Here is a 25,854-nt window from a genome sequence, read left to right on the forward strand (position 1 = left end):
ATGGAAAAAAAAAAACAATGTGCAGGAATCAATTCAGTGGTATCTCGTAACGCAGTCAGCAGGCCTCCCAGTATGTTGTAGATACAGTAAGACATGAAAGAAGAAAAAGAGAATAGGGTAAAGAAAGAAATAAAAATAAAATAAAATATGCGGAGATTCCGTAATAGAACGCTTGCGTCGCAAATATTGAATCCCTCTTTCCCGAAAAACGCCCCCGTCGAATATCATTCCCCTTCTTCAGGTTCGACAACCAATGGCGGTGGCAGCGCATGGTTCTTTTGAGGATGAAGCTGTTTGAGCTGCAGCGGCTAAGGTAGCAATCCGATTGTTACACCAGTAACATCTCCTCATGTTCTTCGTCGGTTAAATTCCACCAGAAACGCATCTGTCGCTCTCGTTCGCTTAGAACGCATCGTTCATCCTCGTCCAAGTCGGACTCTCGCACCCATTCATGAGGCAAGTCCCGTACTCCGTATCGTTGTCCCCATTGGCGTCGCTCGTATTCCATAAATCCACCGAAATGTTCATCGGTATTGGCGACCCAGACTGTACTGCCGTCCGGAGAGTAGTCCGCACCACCGATTTCCCCAAAGAAGTCGTGCACCTGCCGCGTTTGGTACGTTTGCGCGTTGATGATCGAGACGCGGTCGGCCGGTTCGCACAGCAGTAGCGTGCGTGGCCCGCCGCCGACCGGCGAATATCGGAGGGATCGATACCCCGCGACGTCCGACTCGATCTTCTCCAGGATGCGCCAGGTCCGTGCATCCCAGATGATCACTGTCTTATCTTGGTTGCTGGTGGCGATATGCCGCATATCGGGAGACCATGCGCACGCAAACCCAAAATCGCGATGGCCCCGGAGGGGATGTACAGGTCGTCCCGTGTCCGCCTCGATAACCCAAGCGTCAGGTGAGTCCCCAATAACACACCGCAAACGTCCATCCGGCGAGGTGGCCGTACAATTGATGGCTCGTGACAGCTCTTGATCTGCAATGAAGGTGTTGGTCTCCACGTCCAGCACGCGGAGGTGTCGGTCGTTGGATGCAAAGATGCCCATCGGCGACCGGCTCGTGCGACTGGGGACGACATCGATATGGTTGGTGATCCCATTGGGATCTTTCGTCACGAAACCTTCAACATTACCTTCCTGCGTGCCCACTGCCCGCACCGCGTATTCACCTGCAAACCCACCAGCGATGGCAACGTCGTGAGCCGACTTCATAGTAGAGATCTTTACGGGCGCGTGGAATCCGGATTCGGCAGACGGTTTGGACAGATCGATCAAGCAGCTCACGTTATCATACGCAGGCGCCCAGGAATACACTTTTGACTCTTGGGAAAAGTGCACCGTATTGTAGGCTGCCACGGACATCAGGTTCCGGAGTTGAAAGTGCTCGATCGTAGCTTTATGTTTGGTGTACATAGCCTTTTCCCGGAAGTAAAACTCCTCCTGCGATAGTCGCAACCCCGGCCGTTGATTCGAGTACTCTAAGTTATGATACGACGTATACCAGAGGTCTCGCAGCTCCCGGGCGTCTGCTCGCTTGACTCGTAAGGTCTCCCACCAGGGAATCTGTTGGATGTCATAAAAGTCTCCTGAGTACCCACTCGGCCGTGCGATCTTTGCTGGAGGATTCCAGCCAAGGATGTTGGAAATGGGACTTGGTGGCATTGCCATCGATATAACCGGAAGACTCGGTATCGAGGCCGCCGTCGACTGGACAAGCCATTGAGAGATAAACTGGTCGATAGTAAAGTTTCTTTCATGGGCTATCGCACACAAGACAATCAGCATGGCCTCAGTCTGAGCAAGTTATACAATAGAAGGATGGATGGAAGGAAAGAAAGATAAGTTGGCTCATGTGAGACCATGATAGTACATACTGGTTCCGTGTATGACGGAGGCAGGAAAGCGGGGATCGCCAGTCAAATCTCCACCACTCCAATCCTCACCATCGGAGGGGTAGTTGTGGTCATCATGGCCCGTGACTTCTGTTGCCTGTGAGCCCAGGTCATGATCTATGCCTCGATAGAAATCGTCGTAATCCACCTCCGACATGTCCCCATCCTGGTAAACTTCGGACTGGTCAGCGAAATCTTCATCGTAGTTGCCACTCTCTTCATCCGAGTAAAACTTCTCTGCGTCGTCGAGGAGATCATCCTGCTCAGATATCGGTGTGGACGGATTTTGATTTACAGGAGTGTCGTAGTTTGTGATCAGGGCTGCGGCATCTTCGTCTTCGTCTTCACTATCTTCCGAAATCGTAGAGATGGCGCGCCTGGCTGTTGCGTGATCGATCAAGTGGTGAACCAGTGTCTCCATGCCGAGTTGCCCGCTCTCATATGGCGCAAGGGGTACCCCGCCCAGGTCGGACAATACATCCGTCATCTCGGAATCTGACATGTACAAGTCGGTGGGTGGCGATGAGTGACGATGGGCGGTTCCCTCATCCCCTTCCCCTACACGGCGGAAATAAGAATCGCGATCGATCACCGCATTTACGACCTCGGAGACAGCCAAAAAGTTGGCTTCATTAGTAGCGACGCTCGGGTACTGAGGCAGCGCCATGATGGCAGAGATACCCGGGTCTGTCGGGTCGAAAGCACTTGAGACCGCATCAGTATCGCTCAACACCGGTTGCTGATCTCTTGTCACCGGAACGCCTTCTTGGGTGGAAGAAGAAGGCCGACGATGCTGCGACGGGGCCAGGGTGTCACATGATGAGGAGCCGGGCCTCGTATCGCGGTCACCTGGGCATACTGACGAGCTGGACGACGTCAAGGAGATATCAGATCCACTCTGATTAGGCATTGCCGTTTCATGGAGCGCCTCGTTCGGAAGCCGACAACTCGACCACAAGAGCTTCGCGCAAGCCGCGGGAAGGCAAACAGAATCGCAATAGACGAGACCAGGACGTAATGTAGTTGAAGGGGGCCTGATTGGCACGGGAAGTCACACAGGAACAGCGAAAACCGTCCACGTTTCTCTCGATCGGGGATCACAGATCTTGGCTCTGCAACCCGTCGGTCACCCCGCAGCTTCGTCTCCCACCAATCCCCCCCACGCGGAGAACACGGTCAGGTTGGGCGTAAAAGGATTCCCTCAGGTGTCGCAAACTAAACTTGCGGCTCTGTGTAAGACGGGAGTCAAGTTATACCATGTGGTTGGAATGACAAAAGTGGGAGAGAATGAATTGTTTGGAAGAGAGGGAGAAAGAGAGGGGCGGTGTTTCCAATAAAAAAGAAAGTAAGTGTACGGAGTGAGTAAGTAAAGGAAGGACTAACACTCCAGCGAGTTGCAGTAGTTTGATGTTCACCTCCCAAAATGGGAACACGAAAAGAAAAAAAAAAAAAAAAAAATTAAAATTAAAAATTGAGAAAGAAGCCCACAAGAAAAACAAGTCATAAAAAAAAGGAAGGGGAGAGATATGATGATAGTCAAATATGAGAGTAACACAATCACAGCGTCTTCCTATTTGCCTTTTATTCCCCTGATCGTTCTCTTTTCTTTTTTTTCGACGGTTATTCAACCACCTTCTGGAAGGGCTGAACCACAAAGTCAGTATCGCCGATCGGAGTTAGTTTCCAGCCTCTTTGAAGATATCATTAAAAAAATAATATATATATTATTCAGTACTTTGATGGAGTACGCAAAGAAGTTCAGTCAAGAACAAATGATGTCGGTAGGGATGCATCAGTCATACGAACCGGGAATACATGATTAATTAATTGAAAGTATGTACAAGTGGAGTGAGTGAGGGGCCCATGATGCGAGTGGAGTGAAAGCGAAGAAGAGACTAGAGACAAGAGAGAGACAGAGCAATCTTACCAAATACCGAAAAGAAAAGAACGTGCATGGGGCGTCACATGGACGGGATCATCCGCAGAAGCAAAAATACTTGGGGATAAATAAAAAATAAAAAAAAAATAAGGAAAGGAAGTTCGAAGGGGAACGTGTGCTCACAAAACCAGCCAAAGGTCATCTCGAAACTCGAAAACCAAAGAAAGGGTCTGAGCATCCCGCAGCAACCTTTCCGGAGTGGTACCGTGGTGGCAAAAGCAACCCAAACCGACAGAAATGGAGGAACCACACGAGAGTTTCATCGGCACCTGTGGCAAGGGTCATTCTTCGGGAATCCTGCTAAGATCTGACATGCAAGAGATGTGACTGTGATTGCTGCTTCGCTTTCATGTTTGCTTTTTCTGTCGTTGCATTTTATTTTAGTAATGTAATTGCTTTTCTTTTTTTTTTTTTTTTTTTTTCAAAACAAAATGAAATAATAAATTAGAATTTAAACTGAAAAAAAAAATTTTTTTAAAGTAAAAATAAAAATAAAAATAATATAAAACTACTTCCTCTTTTTCCCCTCGGAGGTTCGTTGTGACATTGAAAAAACGGACGAGGTCATCCTTCCCATCTCTCATCAGTCGTGTCCATTCATTATATACTCCATCGCTGGTCTCGCTCAAAAATACATCAAAGCTCAATACTCTCACAATCAGATCAGAATCCAACCATCCTGGCAGACGGTGTATCTCCAAGAAAACCAGTGTACGGTCCTTACCCTTTGCGGGAAGCAATACAAAAATCTTTTCTAGACGCCGTTCGAGTGAGCCAAAAAGAATAAAAACACACAAAGAATTAGAAATGAAGAAAAGATAAACGTAATATAAGAGTCAATCGAATCGCTCGTGACCAACATCTAGAAACATATAGCACATATCCCCTACATACTAGTAATCGGAGTATTCTTCGTAACGCGTAGGATATCCTCCCAACGGAGGCTGTCCCCAGGCGGCCTGCATGCGAAGCCGGCGATCTACCGATCATGTCAGCTACTATAGAACTGAGGTGTCTTCTCAAGATACACACATACCTTTCTCGAAATCTCGCCAGCGCTTCATCGTGATCTTACTACTGTCGAATTCTCCTTCTCCAGCATCGTGTCCCTTGTCCTTCTCCCCGGCGGTCTTCCGCGTGTCACCCCAACTGAAGTCGTCAAACTTCCAGTACGAGTAGGTCGGAAGAACAAAGTTCCAGATAGGCAGGGAGATGAGATAGATTAACATCCACAAGACGTAGACCAACCGGTGGGCGGTGACGACGATGAGCACACCGGGAAGCCCCAGAATGAGGGCCAGCAGGACCAGCGGGATGACCTGCACCGGCTTCTTGACAATAGACGAAATGACCACGTAGAAGGTAAATGCGATAGCCGCAGGAAGGACCAGTGTTCCAATCAGCTCGATGAAGATGACGAATTGCATACTGAAGCAGAACGTTCCGCACAAGTCTCGCACCAGAACCAGCTCCATTAGGTTGTGAACCGTACTATTGATCCAGCGACGACGCTGAGAGAGAAGGACCATGAACTTGTCGGGCACTTGGGTTTTGCAAACAGCCTGGGGCACAAAGATCTGCTTCCGCTTGGGGAAAGTCCGAAGCATTAGAGTTGACAAGTACCGATCCTCTCCTAGTAGAAGCAGATTCTTTTTGTGCAGAGTGTCCACTACATTCTCTGAATAATGTTCCACCACGTCGGGATTAGCAAGAATCGGCACCCAGTAATTCTGGCCTCCTTTCGGTGCTTTAATCCGATACATAGAGAAACACCCGGGGAGACAGGTCACACCACCAAAGACAGATTCGAACGATTTGGACTGATGATGGGAAATGAAGTACCTGGTACGAGAGTCAGAAAAAGCATAGAGACGAAAGAGAGGGTGTACATACTCAAATACTTGGATCATAGTCACCCAACTGTCCGTCTTGTTAGCGATCTTAGTTTCACCACAGAGACCCATGACCTCTGGATCCTTAACCATAGCGGAGATCATGTGGGTTAAACTGTCCGGGAAGACCTTCGTGTCGGCGTCGACCATGAGCACAACTTCATAAAAGTCCGGGGGTATGCCGGTTACATGTAAGAGGCCGTTGAACATCTCAAATTCAAGTTCGGTCATCCTTTCATCAAACATCACTTTCTGCAAGAAAGACATCAGAATAATTTGACTGTCTCGTTTACCGCGGTTGCCCGGCTTGGATTGTTTTGCTTCAGATGGCGTTCCACATTTCACAACGATCATCATTGGAACACGCTGCTGTTTCTCCGGTGGGATGATGGACGTCTCCCCGTAGTCGTAGAAGCCAGCATAGACTTTTGCCATGTTGTGTCGTTTGGAGCCGGTTGCCACTGCTACGTAGGAGAACGGCTGGACCTCATCCATGGGAACAACCGGATCTCGCATCATGCGAAGCACAATTTCGGGAGTGGAAAACTCCTCACCTTTTCCCTTGATCATACCGTCACAAATGACAATAATGGTCTTGTGGCTGTTAGGATAATCGGTCATCGCGATGGAATCAAGGGTGGTACGGATCCCGTCTTCACCTTCCGAATAGCAAGTAACCAAACACAGAGCATGGGCCAAGGGAAAGCCGTAGGGCTGCCACTCAGGCGGCGGTTGAGGAACTACGGCTTCATGGATGTACCCACCCGCTCCAACGCCGTCAGAGTCGGCAATGGCAGTGGAATAGCGGGAGTCTTGCACTAAGCTCGTTCGACTAGCCGTGGGATTCTGGCGGGAAGCATCTGCACTCAAGGTGCCACCGCTGCCATTGTGGCTCAGCTTATACATGGAACCACCGCCAGGCACTAACCGGCTGGTGGAGTTCTGGCTCGCCATGGTTACCCATTGAGGGCGTTGTTTCCCGCCATTGCTCACCGTGTAAGGGCTCGAAAACCTGGAAGTTGTTGGTAGGAAACTGGCCCTTTTATTGGGGCGGTCCGTAGGGTCTGTCAGGCGAGGGCCTGGCCGATAGATGTCATTCGACCAGTCTTCAATTTGCTGATTACGTCTCCTGGGATCCGAGCTCATGCTTGTCTTCTGGGCGGCGAGCCTTGGGGCAAGGAACCACTGGAAGATCAAGGCAAATGCGAATTTGACAATAACAATAGATAAGATGAAGACCAATGACACATAAAGAACCACTTTAGAGGCTATACACCCGACTGTGTCAGTATCTATACTGCCGACCTTGATGATTTGAGACAGGCATTTGCCTATCTTCTTCTCTTCCCCAGTCTGAAGATAATATGTAAGGTCAACGCCGCGCACATCCGGATTTGTGCGAAGCTGATCAAATTTGGCGGGGTATTTGACCTGATCAGTGTTGAACCACCGCAAGAGATCAAGATCCAGCACGTTTCCAGAGTAGACCGCCAGGTTTCTACTTTTGTTTTTCGTGTCCTCCCATGTGTAATATACGTCTCCGGAGCTTCCCAAACTGTAAAACGACTTCCGGGCCTTCCCTGACGTGTGGCAGGCCCATCCCTTGTAGTAAGGTTCCGTATAGTTGGGCTCAGATGAGCCATCCTGGTTGAAAGCCGTGCATGGGAAATACCATGCCAGGTCACCATTTGAGTTGGTAGGCACATCAGATCCGTCCGCAAGTGTGATTAGACCCTTACAGGCTCCGTTTACTTGTTGGAAAAAGAAACTCCCATCTTGGCCACCATACTTATCGGGCAGGTCATAGAGGACATTGGAGCTACCTGGAATTCCAGCAGCTGCGGGGTGCTTCGATTTAGATAAGTCGTAGGCTTTCCCATGGAAGATCATATAGCCTTTGGTGACATGATTGACCTTTAGCCTTACTGGGGGGGTTCCGCATACAGTAGCCGTAAATCCGAATGTCAAAAATCCGACGAATGCTCCTATGAGCAGGATAATACTAATGAGCCCGATCTTCTCGCGCCACGCACTCCGCTGCGCTTTTTGCGGCATTCCAAAGCACCGAAGAATAAAATCCGGTGCCCAGAATGTAATGATTGCGCAATACGTACTCCACAAACTTGGGGGTCGGACTTGTTCCAGCGCCTTTTGTCGTCTCCTTTCCTGTGCAGATGCCTTCTTCGAGATCTTCCGAGAGTGCCTCCTTTTCTTGGACCGATGCCGACTCGGAGCCCGCTCCATGGGCTTGTTGATAGTCCCATGCTCACCATATACCCCTTCTTTGGCCCTATCCATACTGCGAGAACTGTTCGTATCAACCTCACCATCTCCATTCATTAATGGCTCATGCCCTGTCGCCGATGGGTATGTGGGCATATTTTGTGACCGTTGGCGGTAGTGGTAGTTGGGATGGTCTTGATCGATGCGACTGCGCTCCGGCTTGACAAAGCTCTTTTTGCGCCTAACCCCCTCGCCCGTATCGGCTCTTTCTTCGTCTACATCTTTCTTTCTCCGAGAACTGTGCGAGCGATGGCGTCGGTGATGATGATGGCGGTGTGATGTTGGGCTCGATAGCGTATCAGTGAGACCTCCCGTCTCACTGTCTCGTCGTCTTCTGCGCGATGATTCCCGGAAAGCCGAGTGGACTTCTTCTCGTCGCGGGGAGGCCTTTCCCGGCCGTTGCGGCAAAGACATGACGCTTCTAAGGAACTAAAGTGTGAGCATGGCGAGGTTTGGGCAATTGTAGGCTCCGGACGGCTGATGAAATGCGCATCAGGACACACTCACCGTTAGATTGAAGCGAGCATAGACGGCGATAGTTTTTTTGTTTTTACCAAAGCGATGTTGACTGACTGGATCTTCGCATAGACAAGTAGTAAATCGATGCGACGGGTGTTGTGACGCAAGGCCCAGCTTCCTAGGCTAATCGCAAGGATCGACGAATATCGGGAACGGAGCAGCGACACGAAAGGAATGCGAGGAAATTGCCTGAGAAGCGATCGCGGATTCCAATGTGGTATGGGCGCAGGTAGATTCGAATTACCAGCGAACCGTGCGAATACGAGACTGCCAGTAAACAGAGCGAGCGAACAACTTCGAAGAACGAGTCGTAAAATACAAATCAAGCGGCTACCCCCCGACAGAATAAGCGAGCGATGTGAATAAAGAGTGGTGTTAGAAGTGGGAAGTAAAGGGAAGGGAAATGAAATCTGCGGGACAATAACCTGAGACGGTGCGGAGCAAAGGCTGATCACCTGGTGGTACATTTAAGGGAAACAATACCACCTCAGGCCAGTCACTGTCTAACTACAATGCTATTAGTCCTGAAGGGTACCTGCCGGACCCGGTAATTTGTAGGAGGCGATAGTGCCATCTGTTGTGTTATTGTTTTGGTTTTTTTAGTTTAATTTTTATCCGTCCATAGGATAGGCTTCTTGCGCATACGGAGTACATACATACTGCTACTACTAGTACTAGCACTAGCTACAGGAGTCCTCGGCCGAAGCCAAGAAACAGAGTACGACCACACACTGCAGGTTTATTATCTGGTGAAGATTAACTGGTAAACCGAGAGTGGTAAAAGGGGTAATCAGACTAGATCAGATAGGGATTTGCTGAGGACAAGTCGGAAGGATTATCAAAAGACAAGTTGTTGGACAGTGACCACGGGGAACCTTTCATTAGTGTACACAAATAACTGCCATCCATGTGCTGCAGCGTCGCTAGGGGCAATCGGTCGGGGCTAGATCCAGCTTGGGCCCAATAGAATTAACTCGCGGGATCATTATAAGGGTTACCTCACTAACCACGGACTCCTCTCGCCTGACCACTATTCATTGGGCGTTGGTTCCCCAGGCTCCATAGCCCTAAACTAGATTTGGTTTAACCCCCGGCAACTTGGAAGACACGGCCAATGATGCTTTTGTCCAGGTTTCTTTTCAGGATGATTTGCCCCTCCCTTCTCAAAAATCAAGGTTAAAATGGTAGAACCCCAACGAGCTATTAGATTCTGGCGGTGCTCAATAATTAGACTACAGTAGACAGCACGATGTCGGATGGTGGTACTGGGTGGAAATTCCGGTATCTCACATGACCTTTGTATATTGTGGCCAAAGAATCTGCTAGCGCTCTCTATGGAGGAGTAAGTGGTTGACATCGGCTAGAGCTACCGCCTCTACAAGAATATGTATCCAATCGAGTAAGACTCCGTGTTCTATTTTCAGGCTCAAACCTCCCACCCCAACTGGGTGGCGGCACACCATTCTAATTATTTCTGATCGGGCTTGATATTGACTTAGGACTAAGGAACTAATTGGGTAGATTTGACGTGAATTGAAACAGAAACCCAGAATCATGCACAATGACTAAATAGTGATATATCAGAAATGCAGGAAATCAATACAGGTCGTAGTATTACGGAGTATGTAACAAAGAGCTTACCATTTTTTTTTTTTTTTTTTTTTTACCTTTTCTCTTTAGGTTCCAACAGCCAATCTTTATTCACATATATACTAGATGAATACCAAAAACATCATCTCAACAGATAATTGAGCCATCCTCATTATTCACCTATCAAGTCATAACAGGAAAGCATCCTTTCTTTGTAAAGGGGCAACAGTGATTTCTATCAGGTTACTTACATTGTATCGATATCAATAACCCACCTGATAACAGCTGCTCAGCCTCAGTGTGACGATGGGTACTCTTACTCTGAACCGGTAGGTAATACAAACATATGTTTGACTCGGTAAATTTAAATTTGGGAAGCTGATCTGTAAGGCTTCCAACGACGTACATAACGTAACGCTTCGCCGTAGAAATAATGTTTTACTGGTAGACATCATCATGCCCTGTGGGCCTATGTAGATCCAAAGCTTTCACTTGTTTTCTTTTGTTAAGGGGTTTATCCAGGTACTAATGACTTTGGAAATTATGCTGGATATGAATGATCTGATGGCTGATCGTCCTCTAGTGTCCCCAGTGTTGAACCTCCTGTGGAGAACTATGTTCGACTGTGTATGCATTGAATCGCAATCAATCAGCTCATGACGCCATCATGCAGTTGGTATTCCACCTAAACGCGCATCCCAGACATGCTTAATCCCCAAAGTATTCAGCTGGGATCATCGTGCCCCAAGAATCAAATCCCCCAACTTATCACTAGTAGGTACTAATCAGCCACGTTTATGCCAAATGAACAGGGTAAAGCTGGGGTGAACAGCGTTTTCGTCTAAACATGCATAGCTTATCCTGGACTCTGGAGTTAGAGGTGGAGAAAGTAACCGAGTAACTTTGAGGACTAAAATTGCTCTCAGACCAATGACAACTATCTCGCCTCTCGATGGCCTGTTCTATATCTGATGTCAGTACACAACCTGAGAGAGATTGACGACATTATTTTTTATTTGTTTATTTTTTTTTATATTTTCTTTTTCTTTTTCGCATTACAATGATCTTTAATTCTTGACGCATACTTTCAGTAATATGAGTATTGCAGACATCCTAATACAATGTCAAGAAAAGGGAATAGTGTGCTTCACTTGTGACCTGTTGAGGACCGAAGTACATAAAGAACAGCCAAGAGGCTTAATTAGGCCCTTTGGTATGACCAAATTCAATTTAAAACAAACAATTATTATTGGAAAGCCACATTTTAGACCAGCAGAACGGCTCCAAGTAAGAGTCACCAGTTGCATGAGATTGCGAGGCTCAAAGATGACTACTACTGTTTCTCCGCAGTCAGCAACAGCATCTGCCACGCGCTGGTCATTACTATTCTTAGTACGGGTTTATTTGATCGAGAACAATGGACAGCTCATCAGGCATAATTCCTCGTAAAATGTGAGATTGACTCTACACCGCCCCCAGTTTCGTGCATTGCTTTGCATCGGAATGAAGGGCAGCCATTGGAATGGGCATTGCATAGCACCACATGGACAACAAGAGACGACAGCTATTGGTAGGTAAGTATCTACTGGCCTTCGGGACTCAATATACAAAGTAGTAGCACTAGATCGATGGCCCATGCAACGCTCAATCAAGTTCTGATGACACCTTGGTACCCTTGTCATGTCAGTTATCTTCCACCAACGGTGCGACCCACTAGTGAGACATGAAGACACCATCGATGGTCTCTCATGAACAATAGTTTGACTTTATGCACGTACAGTACTGTACGTACAATACCCGGACATACTGCTGTACATACATCCATACATTCCAGACCCACGATACCAAATTTGTATGCATTACATACTAGTAGGGGAAGTGAGCTCTTCTTCTTCTTCTTTTTATTTTTATCTCTCCTTTTACGGCTTTGTTTTCCTTACAATTTATACATACAGACACATACATATCTCTCCATTGTCAAGTACACATCACAAAGGCACACCTATCAGATGCTAGGTGGTTAAGCGCTGAACTGAATTTCCACTTATTACCCCTCAACCTTTTTTTCAGTATTGAGATCGTTCGGTAATTCCGCCGCAAGTCCGGGTGATCAATTTTACATCGGGTAACATGATTTGTCGTTACTACTTTTAGTCACTGAGACATTAGATGAATAAGTTGAAAAGGTAATGCAACCGATTTTGAATAAATTAAAATAGGTAACAACTCAGCATAAAGTCAACGGAATACCCCACTTCTGAATAAGTGTAAATATTTCCTCTACACTTTTAATTATAAACGATTAGGGAAGAAAAAAAGGGAAAAGAGAAATAGAGTAAAGGAGGAAAAAAAAAAAAAGACAACAAGGATATAGTGGGGGTGTTCATAAACTCTTTTATTCTCTCTCCCGCTTTTGTATTTTTATTTTCTCCCTTCTCTTCCCCACTGGCATTCTTTTCTTCCGCCACTCTCTTTAGAATAGAACTATAATACGAGGTTAGTGCGGCTTAAGAAAGTACATACAGACTACTACCTACTCGATACGAATACAAAAAATACGATTGCCCGTACCATCCAACTTAATTAATACATACTAAGTTCCATTTAGGATCATCCCGAAGGGCATCTCCGCCATTGACAAAAAGCAATCGAACTTTCTCTTTTCCTCTTACTTCTTCTACTCGTTTGGTTTTTCTCTACTCCGTACATCAACACCTTCGCTTGGTCTGCTCTATTGGTCTTCCTTCTCTGTCGTTTGAGTCTTCCTTTAAATCCCCAGGATATCCAGGCATAGGTTGTCTTTCATCTACCTTCATAGCTGCCAAAAGGTAATTCATATGGTTTAACGTTTATTAAGTGGACCCCAACCTCCTCTCCAGTCGACCCATCACCCGCCCTGCAGTTCTCCACGGTACATATCTCTCTTTCACCTCTCGGCCGGTGCCCTGGACTTCATTCGCTTCTGGGCTGGTTTTTAAATCGCTTGACTGTTATAATAGCTCTTCTCCCCACCCCCCCCATGACAACCTTTATGCGCTGTGTTTAGATCTCCGCTTCTCCGGCGCTTTGACGATTGGATTGGTCACATTAGGAGCGCAGGACGCTTGCATTGTATACATCTGCAAGGCTCTGGAGGGCTAAGTGAGGATCAGTGATACAGCTGCCCATGAAAATGGCTAGTCCTGTGGCAGGCGAATACCCTCAGCCGGTTTCCCCTCCTCCGGTTTACCTTCGATCTTCCCCGCCCCCTCCCCCTGCTCACCGTGAGTTTACCTCTCCAACTACCTCCAAGCGACCATTGAGCATTAGCATTTCGCGGAAACCACTCCCGGCTGCTCCTGGAAACCGGGAATCCTTCGCCCCTTTCGTGAGGGTTGACGGGGATGGAGAGCAAGTGCCGAATGCCGCAGTTGACAACGATTACGCTATACCACCTATACCCACCTCTGCGTTCACTCACATGTCAATTGAAGATCGACCGCATACGCAGGCAAGAAGTTCAAGTGGTCAATTCCCGCCACGACGAGATTCATATGCGGCCACACGCGTTACTGGAGCACCCATTCGGCATACGCCTACCAGCAGCGGCTCTTGGTCGGTCGTAGATGCCCAGATAAAGGATGAGCCGAACAGTCTGGCAAAAACAAGCGGTTCGTCATTGGATCAAGGCGCGCCAAGTGGTAGTCGGAACAGCTCATCGCGCGGTAGTTTGGATAGTGTGGATCATGAACCAGAGACCTATGAGCCTTTACACTACCATCACCGCCCATATCAGAGCGTCGGGGCTGCTCCCGCGGCCGCGGCAGGATTGGCGGAGAATTCCGTCAGCACAACTGGTCATCTCGCTGTGGGCAAGCCTCGCAGACCGCATTCCGCGTACTCTTTCGGGTCGGACCTCGACGGACGGAACGGGTCTCCTCATGCATCTCCGTATCTCCACGCGCGTTCGTCGTCCAGTGCATCACCCGATGTTCGACCACTATCCTTCGTCGATCTCCTCAATACACCGTACCCTCAACCGGGCCCTGCGCCGGTGCAACTTGGTAATGCACACCTACGCTCATCTGTCGGGAACAATGCATCCTTGCTCAGCCACAAGCAAACATTTGAGATGTACCTTGCCAATGTCAAAAAGACGGATAACCCAGCGATTCAATATGAATTCGCTGTGTTCATGGTCAATGCCATGTTGGACATGCCGGATGACGCGCTGGAGGGGGGTGTGGCGGCCGTCTATGGCCGAAAAGAGCCGGAAATCAGTCGATCAAGTCTGCTCAAAGAAGCCAAGTCAATCCTGCAGCGCTTGTCCGATCGCAGCTATCCATTTGCACAATATTACTTAGCCGACGGTTATGCATCGGGACTGTTCAGCAAAGGCAAGGAGGACTACGATCGGGCATTTCCCCTGTTTGTAGCGGCTAGCAAGCACGGGCATGTCGAAGCCTGTTACCGTACGGCGCTCTGCTACGAATTTGGCTGGGGAACCAGGGTTGAAGCGGCGAAAGCCCAACAGTTCTATCGTCAAGCCGCGTCAAAAAACCATCCAGGCGCCATGATGCGTATGGCAAAAGCTTGCCTGGCGGGCGATATGGGTCTCGGCAAGCGGTATCGAGAAGGCATCAAGTGGATGAAACGTGCCGCTGAATCCGCCGACTCACAATACAATTCTGCCCCTTATGAACTGGGTTTGCTGCACGAAAAGGGATACGGTGACGATGTTTTCCCGGATCCTTCTTATGCAGCGCAGCTCTTTACTAAGTCGGCAGATTTGGGGCATGTCGAGGCAAGCTATCGCCTTGGGGATGCTTATGAGCATGGCAAACTAAGTTGTCCTCGAGATCCCGCCCTGAGCATTCACTTCTATACCGGAGCTGCACAGGCAGGTCATCCATTGGCAATGATGGCTCTCTGTGCATGGTATTTGGTTGGCGCTGAGCCTGTGCTTGAGAAAGATGAGAGCGAGGCGTACGAATGGGCTAAGCGAGCAGCAGAAACTGGTAGGTGGCATTGGACCGAAGCCCAACAGCCTTTACTAATTGCTACATATCACAGGGCTGGCGAAAGCACAGTATGCAGTGGGATATTTCACCGAAATGGGTATTGGCTGTCGTCGAGACATTCTGGCAGCCAACGTCTGGTACGTACAAGCGGCTGACCAGGGCGATGCTCGAGCGACGCAGCGAATTGCAGCCATCCGAGCTGCTTCAGATGGTGTGGATCCAGTACAAGCTGCCATCAATAGCCGTGGACAAAATACAAAGAAGGGTATGTGCTCCATATCATCCTTGGCGAATTAATTGGCGTTTTGTTGCTAATTGAGGAAAACAGAAGGCGGAAAGACAAAACGATTTGGCATTTTTTGAGACCCGTTACGAACCAACTTACATTGAGCTCTGCATTTGCATATCGAGCGACACCTACTGAAATAATACATAATGGCAGCGACACACGTGCGACAGTGCTTTTTATGATTCTCACCGAATTTTGCATATTCTCCATGAGTTTGGGCATTGGTTTATCCCCGTATATAGCTCCGTCCGACTGTTCTGGGAATGACTTATGTTTTTGTACGCGATGGCGTTCCATTCCATGTTACATGTTTTTGGTCGTTTGAGAAGTTCTTTTCAATACATTATGAGACATCAGAACATATGGGGGGTCCTGGATTTACTCTAGAGTCGTTCTGACGCATATTTCGTACTGCTTGATTTGCACATTGTGTCATTTATTCGAAGGCGTATTGGATCCATTCAAAACACTAATGAATCGGTTCAGTTTTTTCCTACGGATTTATCTTTCTACTACTTCTTCATCGTCTTGTTGAGCTACATATACACGGCGCGTTGATATGAATGCGGTCGAAAATTGAGCGTGTCGAGAGTTGGTGACGTCATCCACCGCAGCATTCCGAATTCGTCATACGCAAAATCTAGACGCGCGAATGAGCATCAATGATTGATTGATTAAAAGCAAAAAGCAATTGCTAAGAAATTATCTTCCGACGGTCCACAATGGACTGAGACGCCATGATCCTGAAACAGTGGATCCCTCCAACAGCTCACAGCAATACTAACCAGCACTTGGACATTTGGACGGATCAGCTAACCACATGCAAACGGTTCCTTACTGATGTATCATTCAAAACCCCCTGAGATTTAACGGTGGTGATAGTGTACCTGCATTAACCCGGACTTGGAACTCCTGTCCATCTTTCCCTATTTTTCGTTTTTTCCATGGACGATCCCTACTCCATGGAGGTCGACTCATCCCTTACACACACACCCACAGACACAGTAACAATCAGCCGGTGCCAAGACATACCCTCTCAGACTATTAGGCCCCAAGGTGCAGATCGACTCCGCAGATAGAGATGAGCGAGCTGTCACTTGCTGAGACCGGTTGGGCCCTGCCCCACGGGCCAAGGGCTTGCAGGCTTGCAGCAACCTTGGACGGAGTTGTTGTTGATCGCGCGTTTCACGCCCCTCGAGCTGCAGGCTTCTAAATATATTCGGTTAACTTGGTTGGAGAGGCTGGCGGCTGTTTCCACCACTGCGCTCCATGGGGGGATTAATTTTTCTCCTTGTATAAAGAGGGGGGCTGATCCTATCCGGGGTTTTCGTTTTGACCTTCCTTCCTTTCTCCCTCCCCCTTGGACCTTTAAATCGAGTGAGTCTTCGCACGAATTTCCGGCCTCGTGCTTGTTTGGTATGTTTGCTCCATTCCAACCAACCTCCTCCAACCCTAATTCGATCCAAGGGATGACCCGACGGGTAATGATGATGATGGTGATGATAATAAGCTAACCAGCTGTCCCGATAACTAGATACCAACCATCTGCTTACCGATCTACCCACTCCGTCTCTATCAATTCAATATGCGTTTCCTCGCTGTTTTCGCTCTCATGGCCAGCGTCGCTGTCGCCAGACCAGCTGAAGCCAACATTCAGGCATCATGCATGGGTGTATGTCTCCTAGTCCTACATTCACTGGCCCTGCCCGATCTCTGTCACGACGCTTACATACTAATATGATCGGAAAATGCAGGTTGACAGCCGTTGCACTAATGCTACTATCGGGTCCTCCTCCTCGTGCTGTGTCCCTCTCCGGTGTGGAAGTGACTCCGTAAGTTGCCAATGCTGTCGCGTCAGGCGCAAGAATGGAATGTGGAGATGAACTAATACCATTGACAGCTGTGCCACCACCCCTGGTAAACATTGTGAATAACACATACAACGACAACCTTGCTTGCACGGATACATCGAATCTATAGAATGGATGTGTATCGAGATGGAGTGCTGAATTGAATTGAACAGGAGTCATTACCTTTGTATTTACTACTTAATACATGTCAATATATACCTTCTTTGACTTAACAGATTTGCTGTGAATACCGCAGAATACGAGAGAATTCAGGGAGCATTACCTTATTCTATTAAAATAGGTCGCAAATGTGAATCTATATGCAGTCATATATTAACAGCCCATCGCGCTGGCGATGCTGGAAATCCTTTTTCTTTGTTCACCGATCGCGAAACCCCATCAAGCTCTTCCTCCAAAGTCACCCCCTGAAAATATCATCATACGTATCCCTCTCCCTTTTGTCTACTATGCCCTCACTTCTTCTAACGTCGACGAGGAAGCACCAAATCTACAAAAGGGGCATATCACCCGCAGATAAGGTTGTGTATGGTATGCTCACGCATCAAAATCCGCTCCCAGGGCTAGCTGGGCTCTGCATTAGCTTCCAAGATACAAGTGTACCAATCAAGTTAACTAACAAGCGACCTTGTATGTACCTGCCATATGTATGACCTCACCGGATGAAAGTTGACCGAAGCACAGATAGATGGCTTTCAACCGCCAGCACGGTCTCAGGGTCAACTAAGACCTGTCTCAAAGGCACAGTTACCTGCTCTATCCAGCTCCTCTAGACCAAACTAAGACCTTAAAACCCTATTACAAAGTTCCAGGGTCAACGCGACCACAAGAGAACCCCTCCAGACTCCCCTTTTGTGAGAGGGATTTTAAGCGCCCCGGTATAGCAAAAGTTTAAAGTAAAACGGGGCCAGGGGCATCATACACGTACCTGCGGGAAGTTACTTTCACAATTTGGATAAACGTTGGACTAAAACTTACCTACGGCTCCTATATTGGGGATGCAATATTAAGCCACGTCATAAACGATAGGAGGTGACCCCGGAAACACGATCTGCGCTGCTTTGTCAATTCCGAGTTGCTTATCTTTGCTGTAAGGGGAGGGGGGAAGGAGATCAATTCAACCCCCCCCCCCTTTGGCTATTGACGAAGACAACTTAATCAATCTCTGTGATCCTTTCTTTCTATGCGTGGCCTATATTACCTCCTAGATATCCCTTGACGGGGTTCTTCGACTTTTACACAGAAGTAATAGAGAGAGATGCGAAAGGGACTACTAACTGAGCACAACAATATGACTCATGCACATATGGATAGTACAAACTCTGTCGTCCCGGAGCTAATCAGGTAGGTTCTTGAAGATACTTATACATTATTCGACAAGTAATCCCCACTTAGCACAAATGCAAGTAGCGTTAGGTGCATAAGTCGAGACGATGCACACGACGTCTGATATCTGGAGAGTGCTAATCATTAAGTACCCTGTGCATATAAGTACTATTCCTGTTTGAATAAAACTGAAGTTGATGGATAGTACACAAGAGTCTTTCTGCTTAAAAGAAGACTTCAGGCTTGAATTTGGTGTTGAACAGTCCGGATCTTCGATATACGAAGTGACTCGCGTTAGCGCGGCATCGAATTCTACTTACTCATTGAGTAATTGGATAGCCGACTAGAACAAAAACCCGATATTGGCGTGAGGACTATATCAAGTGACATAGTTGATTCTTCTGATCACCAAGAGATCATGGCCCACCATACCTTGTTCCATGCTCCATCACATACATATGGACCATGGCTGACTCACATCAAGGCTCCTCAAAAGGATCGGACTAGGGGGAACGAGAAGCCCAGAGTCAGGATTAGATTCTCAGGATGGGGAAGCACCGTTTCCTGGCCCACCGGCTCCAACAAAGACTACCCTTAGCGGACCGGAGTGATTGGCTACAGAAACGCCTCATACATGAAGGATACCATAGTCTGGGACGCTGCGCTCTCCATCAATGAACTGAACGATATGCAAGCGCCTACTCTATATTTGATTCAACCGACCAAGGAATCTATTAACACTTCTATGAATCATCAGAAATGGATGGATAATCAAGAACTCCAGCGCGAGGATCATATACAAGCCTGTCAGAAGATAGGTTTCAATGTATGCAACCTCTATCATCTATCTCTCTATAATGGGGTTACGATCGATAGGGCTGATATGACAGACAACGGTCCCGGACTTTCGACGATATATGGCTCGATCACATCGCTATCTAACGCAGAAGATGTACGGAACATTCGGGATGGTCAGACCACGACTCCGTATCCAATTTCCTAAGGGTACGAAATGAGGCCTTGAACATGGCAAGCCCTAAGCCGAACGCCCGGGACGCTCTCCTGGTCTCATGTGCCCCTACGCTAATTGTTAGCTAAACAATGCCGGGTTGCGAATCAGAGGGTTACTTAGGCTCTAAACCCCACATGACCTAGGTCAGAGGTCTTGGGGAACTACAGTAGTACCATGAAGGGGTGCCGGATACCACAGCTGCCGTTCACACAGAGCAGTGCAAGACAGCCTAATAGGTCCTCCAGTGACGGGGACTTTATTCCACATCAGATAACTTCGCTGAAGAGGATCTGAGAACTCACTTCTGGGGCTCTTGGTTATAGAAGAGCTCCCTATCCAAGCCTATACCGCCGCGAGAATTATTGGATTCTCTGACTCAGATCATCATATCCTCACACAATCTTATCTGAGACAACTTCAAGCAGTTGTTCCACTATTCGCTTCTCGATTCCAGACGCGTTCGCGGGTAGTCATCGGATAGCTTCTCGCATGACTGCGACATCGCCGTGTGGTCATTTGGCGATGGGGAATCGAACCCCTTGGATAGATGAGTTATGGGTTGGGATTTGGAGGGAGCTAATAAATTGCTCCTTATCGGGGCTTGGGTTGACCGTTCCTGTTGAGAGGTCCAGATAGGAAAGCGTACCTCGGAGTCTACCGAGGGTACTACATTCTCCTCGGCACCCAGTTAGCCAGAACAGACAGTTGGATGTTGACGAAGCCATTTGGAGGAGGAGGCCCCCAGGGATATTCATACTGGATTAGCATCCCTTCTAAACTTTGACACAGGCAACTACTACGTATATGTTGGCGGATGTTGGGCTCCTCAGACACCCCTATATAACTAACATAGCCCAGTATGCGGACGACAAACATCTGATTGTCACGGAAACCGCGAGCATAACTCCCACCCCCATTATTGGGGCTTGGTTACTGTATCCTTCCTTGTTGATAGGCTTATGCTTGTGATGGGTCTCTTGTCTCCGATGGGAAACCCCATCAATCAACATCTGCGGAGGTTGGGGGAGGGGGCGGCATAGTTTTTTTTTCGAGCTGTGGAGGATTGGGTGAGTTCTAATTAATCGCTGTTAAGGGCAGGATATGGAGATGTAGTTAGTTACTCTGATGATTATAAGTCCGTGGGGTTAGGCTTGGGGTAAGAACATGTATGATGTCAGTGTTTAGCAGCTCTTACAGCTTAGGTAGTCGATGGTCTACTGGAGAATATTTCTAAAGGATGAATCCTACCAAAGATAAAGACCACGGCTACCAAGAGAAAGTTGCAGATCATATCATAGATTAGCACATATACAAACAAAGAAAACAGAATACTCCAGGAGATCGACACATGAAATAGAAAGGTTATATCTACTCAATTCAAGTATATGGAGAAGAAAAAAGAGTTAATAAAAGCTGTCGGTATTTCCGAGACAGGTAGAACGAAAAAAAAAAAACTCCAAGCCTTAAATATCCTTAACTATAGACATCCGGACGATCATTTATTTGAACTGGTCAATGCAACCCCAGTAGCGCTCGACATCGAACTCGCCGGCATCCTTCCAGGGGTCGTTGGAGTAGGAGAAGAAGACGGACTGAGAGCCGACCTCCTCAACGAGAGCCTTGATAGCGGCGGCCTGCTGGGCGGTACCAGGGACAGCCTTGCCGTTGGCGTTACCTTGGCTGGGCCAGCCGGTCTCAAGGTTGATCACATCCTTGTTACAGACGGCCTCAAGGTCCTTGATCTGGGAGCGGACGAAGCTACCGGCCTGGTCAGGGGTAACATCGGCGTTGAAGAAGGGGTGGAGGTTAGCGCCAAGGATGTCAACGGCACCGCACAGAGCGCTGCCAGATTGCTGCCAGACGTTGATGGGCTCGGTGGTGGTGATCTGGCCCGAGTAGCCGGCGGCCTGGAAGGAGGACTTGCAAGAGGAGATGAAGCCAGCGAGGCTGGAAGCATCAGTGTAACCGTTCTGGATGGCCTCGTTACCGACAACGATGAGGGTAACCAGATCCCACTGGGCCCACTTGCTGATGGCGGTCACCTGCTCCTGGGCACCGCTGATGCCGGTGCTGGAGATGAAGACACCAATGATCATCTTGAGGCCGTTCTGACGAGCAGCCTCACCGATGTACTCGAGACCGTTGCAGTCAGTGGAGTAGACACGGACGTGGGTGAAGCCCTTCTGCTTGATCAGAGCGACATTCTTGAGGACCTGGTCCTTGGACTGGCAGCCACCCTCGTTGGTGTAAGGGGAGTAGGTCATACCCATCTGCTGGCCGCTGACACCGGTGGGGACAGGGGTGGCAGAGCTGCTGGCGCTAGCGCTGCTAGTGGCGACGGCGGAAGTGGTGGAGGGGGCAGCAGTGGTGGTGGCAGGAACGGCCGAGGTGGAGGAAGCAACGGGGGCGGAGGTGGGCTCGTCATTGCCGGTGAAGGGGCAGACATAGGTGAAGTCGGTGCGGGTGACGGTCACGGTCTGCTCATCCTGGGTGTAGGTGCCAGGGGTGATGGTGGCAGGAGTGGGGTAGACCACGACGGTGCTGGTAGGCACGTAGGTGGTGGTGGGGGCAATGGTGTAGGTACCAGCGCTGGGGCAGACATAGGTGGTGGTGTAGATCTTGCTGGTGACAGTGGAACCGCTGGGCTCAACGGTAGCGACGGGGCAGGTAACGGTGGTCGCGGTCGAGACAACAGTGGTCACACCACCAAAGGTGTGAGAACCGCTGGGCAGCTCCGTGGTGGTAGCACCGCAGACGGTGGTGGTGTCCCGCACGGTAACGGTGGTGGCGGGGATGGTGTAGATACCGGTGGAGGAGAAGCTGGTCACTCCAGGGGTGGGGAGAGGGGACTCGGGAACAGCGGGAGTCGAGGCTTCAGGGGTTCCAGCCGGAGAGGAAGCCTCAGGGGTGCCAGGGACACCGCCCGAGGGAGTCTGAACGCCGGTGGCATCAACACCAGGAGTGGTGACCACGGTGACGGTGGCAGTGCTGGTGGAGTGGAGGGTGGTGACGGCCTCGGAGGTCACGACACTGCTGCTTTCGCTGCTGGGAACGCTAGGGACCTCAGAGCTGCTGCTGCTGGGCTCAGGAGCCGGGGTGTTGATGGGAACCACTGCCGATGACGATTAGTATCGATCCCATTCGATTCATGACATCAACCACCTGGGGTGACTTACGGGTGGGAGGGCCAGTGATGGTGATGACCTTGGTGGTACATTCGCACTTCTCATCACCCTCGGCCGGAGCCTCAGGCTGATAAGCGCGGTTGTGGTGGAAATGGTCATGACGACGCATGTGGGCGACATCAGCCATCGCCGTACCGGCAACGGCAGCCGCGGCAGCCAAGAAAGCACCCCTCATGTTGGATAGAACGGAAATTCAAGAATGGATTTGGGTATACGGTGTTTTTCTTTGTGCAAATGAATGAGTGCCCGCTGAAAGAGTGAAGCGGTGGTCAAACAAGTTGGTCCGAAAAAAAAAAAATAAGGAGGGGGAGGGGGCACACGGCCTCTTCTACTTGATATAGATGGAGAGAAATTCTTCGAACGAACCCGAACAAGAGAAAGAGAGAAAGAAGGGGAAGAAAGAGAAACAAAAGAGAAGGGAAATGAAGGGAAGAAAAAGGTCACTGTACTAGGGGGGGCAACACTTAGCACGGGCTCACAATGACTGGAGCGAACGCCACGAGTCTAGCCAACCGTAGGCAAAAGGGGCTCGTCCACTTGGCACCAGAAATTTCCCAAAACTTACGGAGTAGTACAGAAAAAGATGGATTCATGCTGGCGGTGTGAATTTCAACTAGTCAGGCACCAAATGTCCGCTATTGGTGGCCCGGCTCTGATGGTCAGGGGAGACCCGGTTTGTGTCGTCCAGTGGTTGTCCGCACGGCTCGGGTAGAAGTGGGGGTCATGCCCTCGGATTGGTGAACCAGACTCCGGCTAGTAATTCCTGAATGAATTGTTGTTTTTTACACAGGATTTGTTTTCCACTTGGGAAAAAAGAGGACTTTGCCCTCTGCCAATTTACTCCATTTGGCACTGCGTGTGTCTCACTCCAGCCTTTCGTTCAAGAGAATATTACTGTTAGACTACGGACACCCTGCTCTAAGTCCCTGTTGACCGTTGAGACACGATCCTTATGGGGCCAGCCCATTCAGCCAGCCGCAGCGGGATTTGGGGGTGGCTGCCCCAAACCACCTTCGTCCTCACTTCAATGCTGTGGTAAAAATGATCCAGATACTAAACATAGGAGCTGTCACTGGCAATGGGAAATTAGGGAAAGACACCCATCACCATCCGAGTTCCGGTCGAGGCTGTCGTCCACCTAAACTCAATATACGATCCAATCGTATTTATTCAGGCGAAGAGTTCGAGAGTCTGGTACTACTCCATATTAATTTGTCCAGAGAAGAATCTCAGGGCCAGGCAAACACCCCAGAATTCCCGACAACCAGCAAGAGAGACCGAGTGACCGCCAACTGCAAGGAACGAATCGAGCCAACATCCCCGCCAAGGTGGGGCTTCTCGACCTTTGGACCCCATCCCAAACAGGAAGTACTCAAGCCAATCCCTCTTTGATTCGTCAATCTGATTGGATTTTGTTGTGAGCTTTAATTTCCGGGCCCCACAATGTTTAGGCATTACCCAACTGGTACAATACTAAATGGATCAGGGGGGGTGGTTGGCCCCTCAGCCTCAGTTATTTTTATAAGTGGCTCATTAATGTCCAGAATTGTTTCTCACGTTGCCGAAGTGGCAATTCGACGATGAACCCGAGGGTAAGCTGACATCATTGGGGGTACAGGCATGCATAATAAAAAAAGATGAAACTGAGAGAACGGAGTCTGCCCCATTAATCAATGCCGGGGGGGGGGGGCCATTATCGTTGTGCTCTCATCCTGGAGCGAAAAAGTCAAAATACAAAACAAAAAAGGCTAGACTCATCACATAAGCAGCACCATCAGTCGATCTCAAAATCCAGATCACTTGCCGACTGGAGCCTTTTTTCTTGTTTCTGCCGATCCCTTCTTTTTTTTCTTTGCCTTCCTCTTCCTTTCGAGAGGAATCCAGAGTAACACCGGGGCGCCCAACTGGCACCATTTTATTTTACTCAGTCCTAGGAAACCATCTCTTTTCTGGCTCTGATAGTGCGGTTGATCGCTACGGAAAATGCCGACAAATCCGAGACCAGACTGAGTCAAGTCTTGGATTAATAACCAGTCAGAAGCCAGCAGAGGGACTTGGCTTATGGAGACTGTCCGGTCTAGTGTCGAGAACGGTCCTGTCATGGATCTGAGGGCCTCGTGCAGTTGCCCCTGATCTGGATTCTCGTTGCCTCCGTACCTATCTCCTTCCCTTCTGGACAGATAAATAAAATCGATATTCGCCGTCCCGCGTGCAATAGACTGTCCACATTTATCCTAACAAAACACGAAGGGAAGAAGCATCTAGAAATAGAGCAAGCAATCCTTCCCTCCCGTTCCCATGTTGATCGGATGGCAGTGCTGGCCCGTGAACACATCATCGAACACATAATCATAATTCCCGTCCCCCTTTTCCCTCTCTCTCTCTCTCTCTCCTGATACTAGTACATACTGTCCAGACAAACTTCAATAGCATGGGTAGTTAAATTCACTGGTCCAATTATTTACTATTCTCTCCTACAATTGGGAAAGTTTTAGTGTAAGCCCTACTATGCATGCAAGCATGCACTATTGCCCGATCGATCGACATGATCTCAAGTCCCGAGTCACCCCTGAACATAATAGTAGTACGTAAAGCATTTTGTTTTCTTCCGGGCTCAGTATGAAAGCTATCAGACGATCGAGGAAATACAAGTCAACATCGAAATCCTACCCCGCAGATGGAATGCCGTCCAGTCTCATTCGTCAATGATTGGCATATGGGCACATACCACTGACGTAGTTGAGGTAGTAAACGACGTTGATCTACGTTATCAGATCAGATCAATCGCCAATATTCCATTTCACAGCCTTGCATGGACCTTTCAATTCAGCCTTATATGACATGGGTATGTATATCAAATCTTAATCTGATAGTACATTTTATATACTCGTATATACAACTTCAATAACGCTATACTCCACACATCCATCCATATGTCTACCCTTCTACCCAGTATACTTCCACTACTTACTACACTAAGCCCAACCACAACACCAGCCATCATACCTCTCAGCACACCGGTCCGCGGATTCCGTAACCCTAACCGGCC

At 48.6% G+C, this 25,854-nt stretch overlaps 6 protein-coding genes across 6 annotated transcripts; 2 read left to right on the top strand and 4 right to left on the bottom strand.

Annotated features, from left to right (window-relative positions):
• Positions 1-212: 212 nt before the first annotated feature.
• BDV27DRAFT_114641 (WD40 repeat domain-containing protein) lies at positions 213-3,120 on the bottom strand. The gene is made up of 2 exons (XM_032064611.1): positions 1,885-3,120; positions 213-1,770 (listed from the first exon to the last, which is right to left on the bottom strand). The coding sequence occupies exons 1-2, from the start codon at positions 2,810-2,812 to the stop codon at positions 329-331; spliced, it is 2,370 nt and encodes a 789-aa protein (XP_031932857.1). The 5' UTR covers positions 2,813-3,120; the 3' UTR covers positions 213-328.
• Positions 3,121-3,404: 284 nt separating this feature from the next.
• On the top strand, positions 3,405-3,937 carry BDV27DRAFT_120470 (uncharacterized protein; the record flags this gene model as incomplete). Its single annotated transcript, XM_032065114.1, has 1 exon — positions 3,405-3,937. A coding segment is annotated over exon 1 (293 nt), but the record flags the coding sequence as incomplete, so codon positions are not given.
• Positions 3,938-4,579: 642 nt separating this feature from the next.
• On the bottom strand, positions 4,580-8,569 carry chsF (chitin synthase CHS3). The gene is made up of 3 exons (XM_032064612.1): positions 5,735-8,569; positions 4,878-5,683; positions 4,580-4,820 (listed from the first exon to the last, which is right to left on the bottom strand). The coding sequence occupies exons 1-3, from the start codon at positions 8,428-8,430 to the stop codon at positions 4,735-4,737; spliced, it is 3,588 nt and encodes a 1,195-aa protein (XP_031932859.1). The 5' UTR covers positions 8,431-8,569; the 3' UTR covers positions 4,580-4,734.
• A 4,440-nt stretch (positions 8,570-13,009) lies between these two features.
• Positions 13,010-16,063, top strand: chs3 (putative chitin synthase activator (Chs3)). Its single transcript, XM_032064613.1, has 3 exons — positions 13,010-15,122; positions 15,178-15,390; positions 15,454-16,063. Exons 1-3 carry the CDS (start codon positions 13,292-13,294, stop codon positions 15,486-15,488), a joined length of 2,079 nt encoding a protein of 692 aa, XP_031932860.1. The 5' UTR covers positions 13,010-13,291; the 3' UTR covers positions 15,489-16,063.
• Positions 16,064-20,887: 4,824 nt separating this feature from the next.
• btgE (putative cell wall glucanase (Scw11)) lies at positions 20,888-23,174 on the bottom strand. The gene is made up of 2 exons (XM_032065115.1): positions 22,797-23,174; positions 20,888-22,732 (listed from the first exon to the last, which is right to left on the bottom strand). The coding sequence occupies exons 1-2, from the start codon at positions 22,978-22,980 to the stop codon at positions 21,120-21,122; spliced, it is 1,797 nt and encodes a 598-aa protein (XP_031932861.1). The 5' UTR covers positions 22,981-23,174; the 3' UTR covers positions 20,888-21,119.
• Positions 23,175-24,693: 1,519 nt separating this feature from the next.
• On the bottom strand, positions 24,694-25,250 carry BDV27DRAFT_120477 (uncharacterized protein). Its single transcript, XM_032065116.1, has one exon. It carries the CDS (start codon positions 25,156-25,158, stop codon positions 24,904-24,906), a length of 255 nt encoding a protein of 84 aa, XP_031932862.1. The 5' UTR covers positions 25,159-25,250; the 3' UTR covers positions 24,694-24,903.
• Between the last annotated feature and the right edge of the window lie 604 nt (positions 25,251-25,854).

Source organism: Aspergillus caelatus (assembly GCF_009193585.1).
Source record: "Aspergillus caelatus strain CBS 763.97 unplaced genomic scaffold BDV27scaffold_9, whole genome shotgun sequence".
NCBI lineage: Eukaryota > Fungi > Ascomycota > Eurotiomycetes > Eurotiales > Aspergillaceae > Aspergillus > Aspergillus caelatus.

What these genes read in the sequence shown, in the direction of transcription:
- chs3 (XM_032064613.1), top strand. Translation starts at nt 13,292, where the DNA reads ATGAAAATGGCTAGTCCTGTGGCAGGCGAATACCCTCAGCCGGTTTCC. An exon ending in TAAGCGAGCAGCAGAAACTG is followed by an intron (nt 15,123 to 15,177) that starts GTAGGTGGCATT and finishes TACATATCACAG; the next exon opens with GGCTGGCGAAAGCACAGTAT. An exon ending in TGGACAAAATACAAAGAAGG is followed by an intron (nt 15,391 to 15,453) that starts GTATGTGCTCCA and finishes TGAGGAAAACAG; the next exon opens with AAGGCGGAAAGACAAAACGA.
- BDV27DRAFT_114641 (XM_032064611.1), bottom strand. Translation starts at nt 2,812, where the DNA reads ATGCCTAATCAGAGTGGATCTGATATCTCCTTGACGTCGTCCAGCTCG. An exon ending in CTCCGTCATACACGGAACCA is followed by an intron (nt 1,771 to 1,884) that starts GTATGTACTATC and finishes TGTGTGCGATAG; the next exon opens with CCCATGAAAGAAACTTTACT.
- BDV27DRAFT_120477 (XM_032065116.1), bottom strand. Translation starts at nt 25,158, where the DNA reads ATGATTATGTGTTCGATGATGTGTTCACGGGCCAGCACTGCCATCCGA.
- chsF (XM_032064612.1), bottom strand. Translation starts at nt 8,430, where the DNA reads ATGTCTTTGCCGCAACGGCCGGGAAAGGCCTCCCCGCGACGAGAAGAA. An exon ending in ACTATGATCCAAGTATTTGA is followed by an intron (nt 5,684 to 5,734) that starts GTATGTACACCC and finishes CTCTCGTACCAG; the next exon opens with GTACTTCATTTCCCATCATC. An exon ending in CTGGCGAGATTTCGAGAAAG is followed by an intron (nt 4,821 to 4,877) that starts GTATGTGTGTAT and finishes CATGATCGGTAG; the next exon opens with ATCGCCGGCTTCGCATGCAG.
- btgE (XM_032065115.1), bottom strand. Translation starts at nt 22,980, where the DNA reads ATGAGGGGTGCTTTCTTGGCTGCCGCGGCTGCCGTTGCCGGTACGGCG. An exon ending in CATCACTGGCCCTCCCACCC is followed by an intron (nt 22,733 to 22,796) that starts GTAAGTCACCCC and finishes CGTCATCGGCAG; the next exon opens with TGGTTCCCATCAACACCCCG.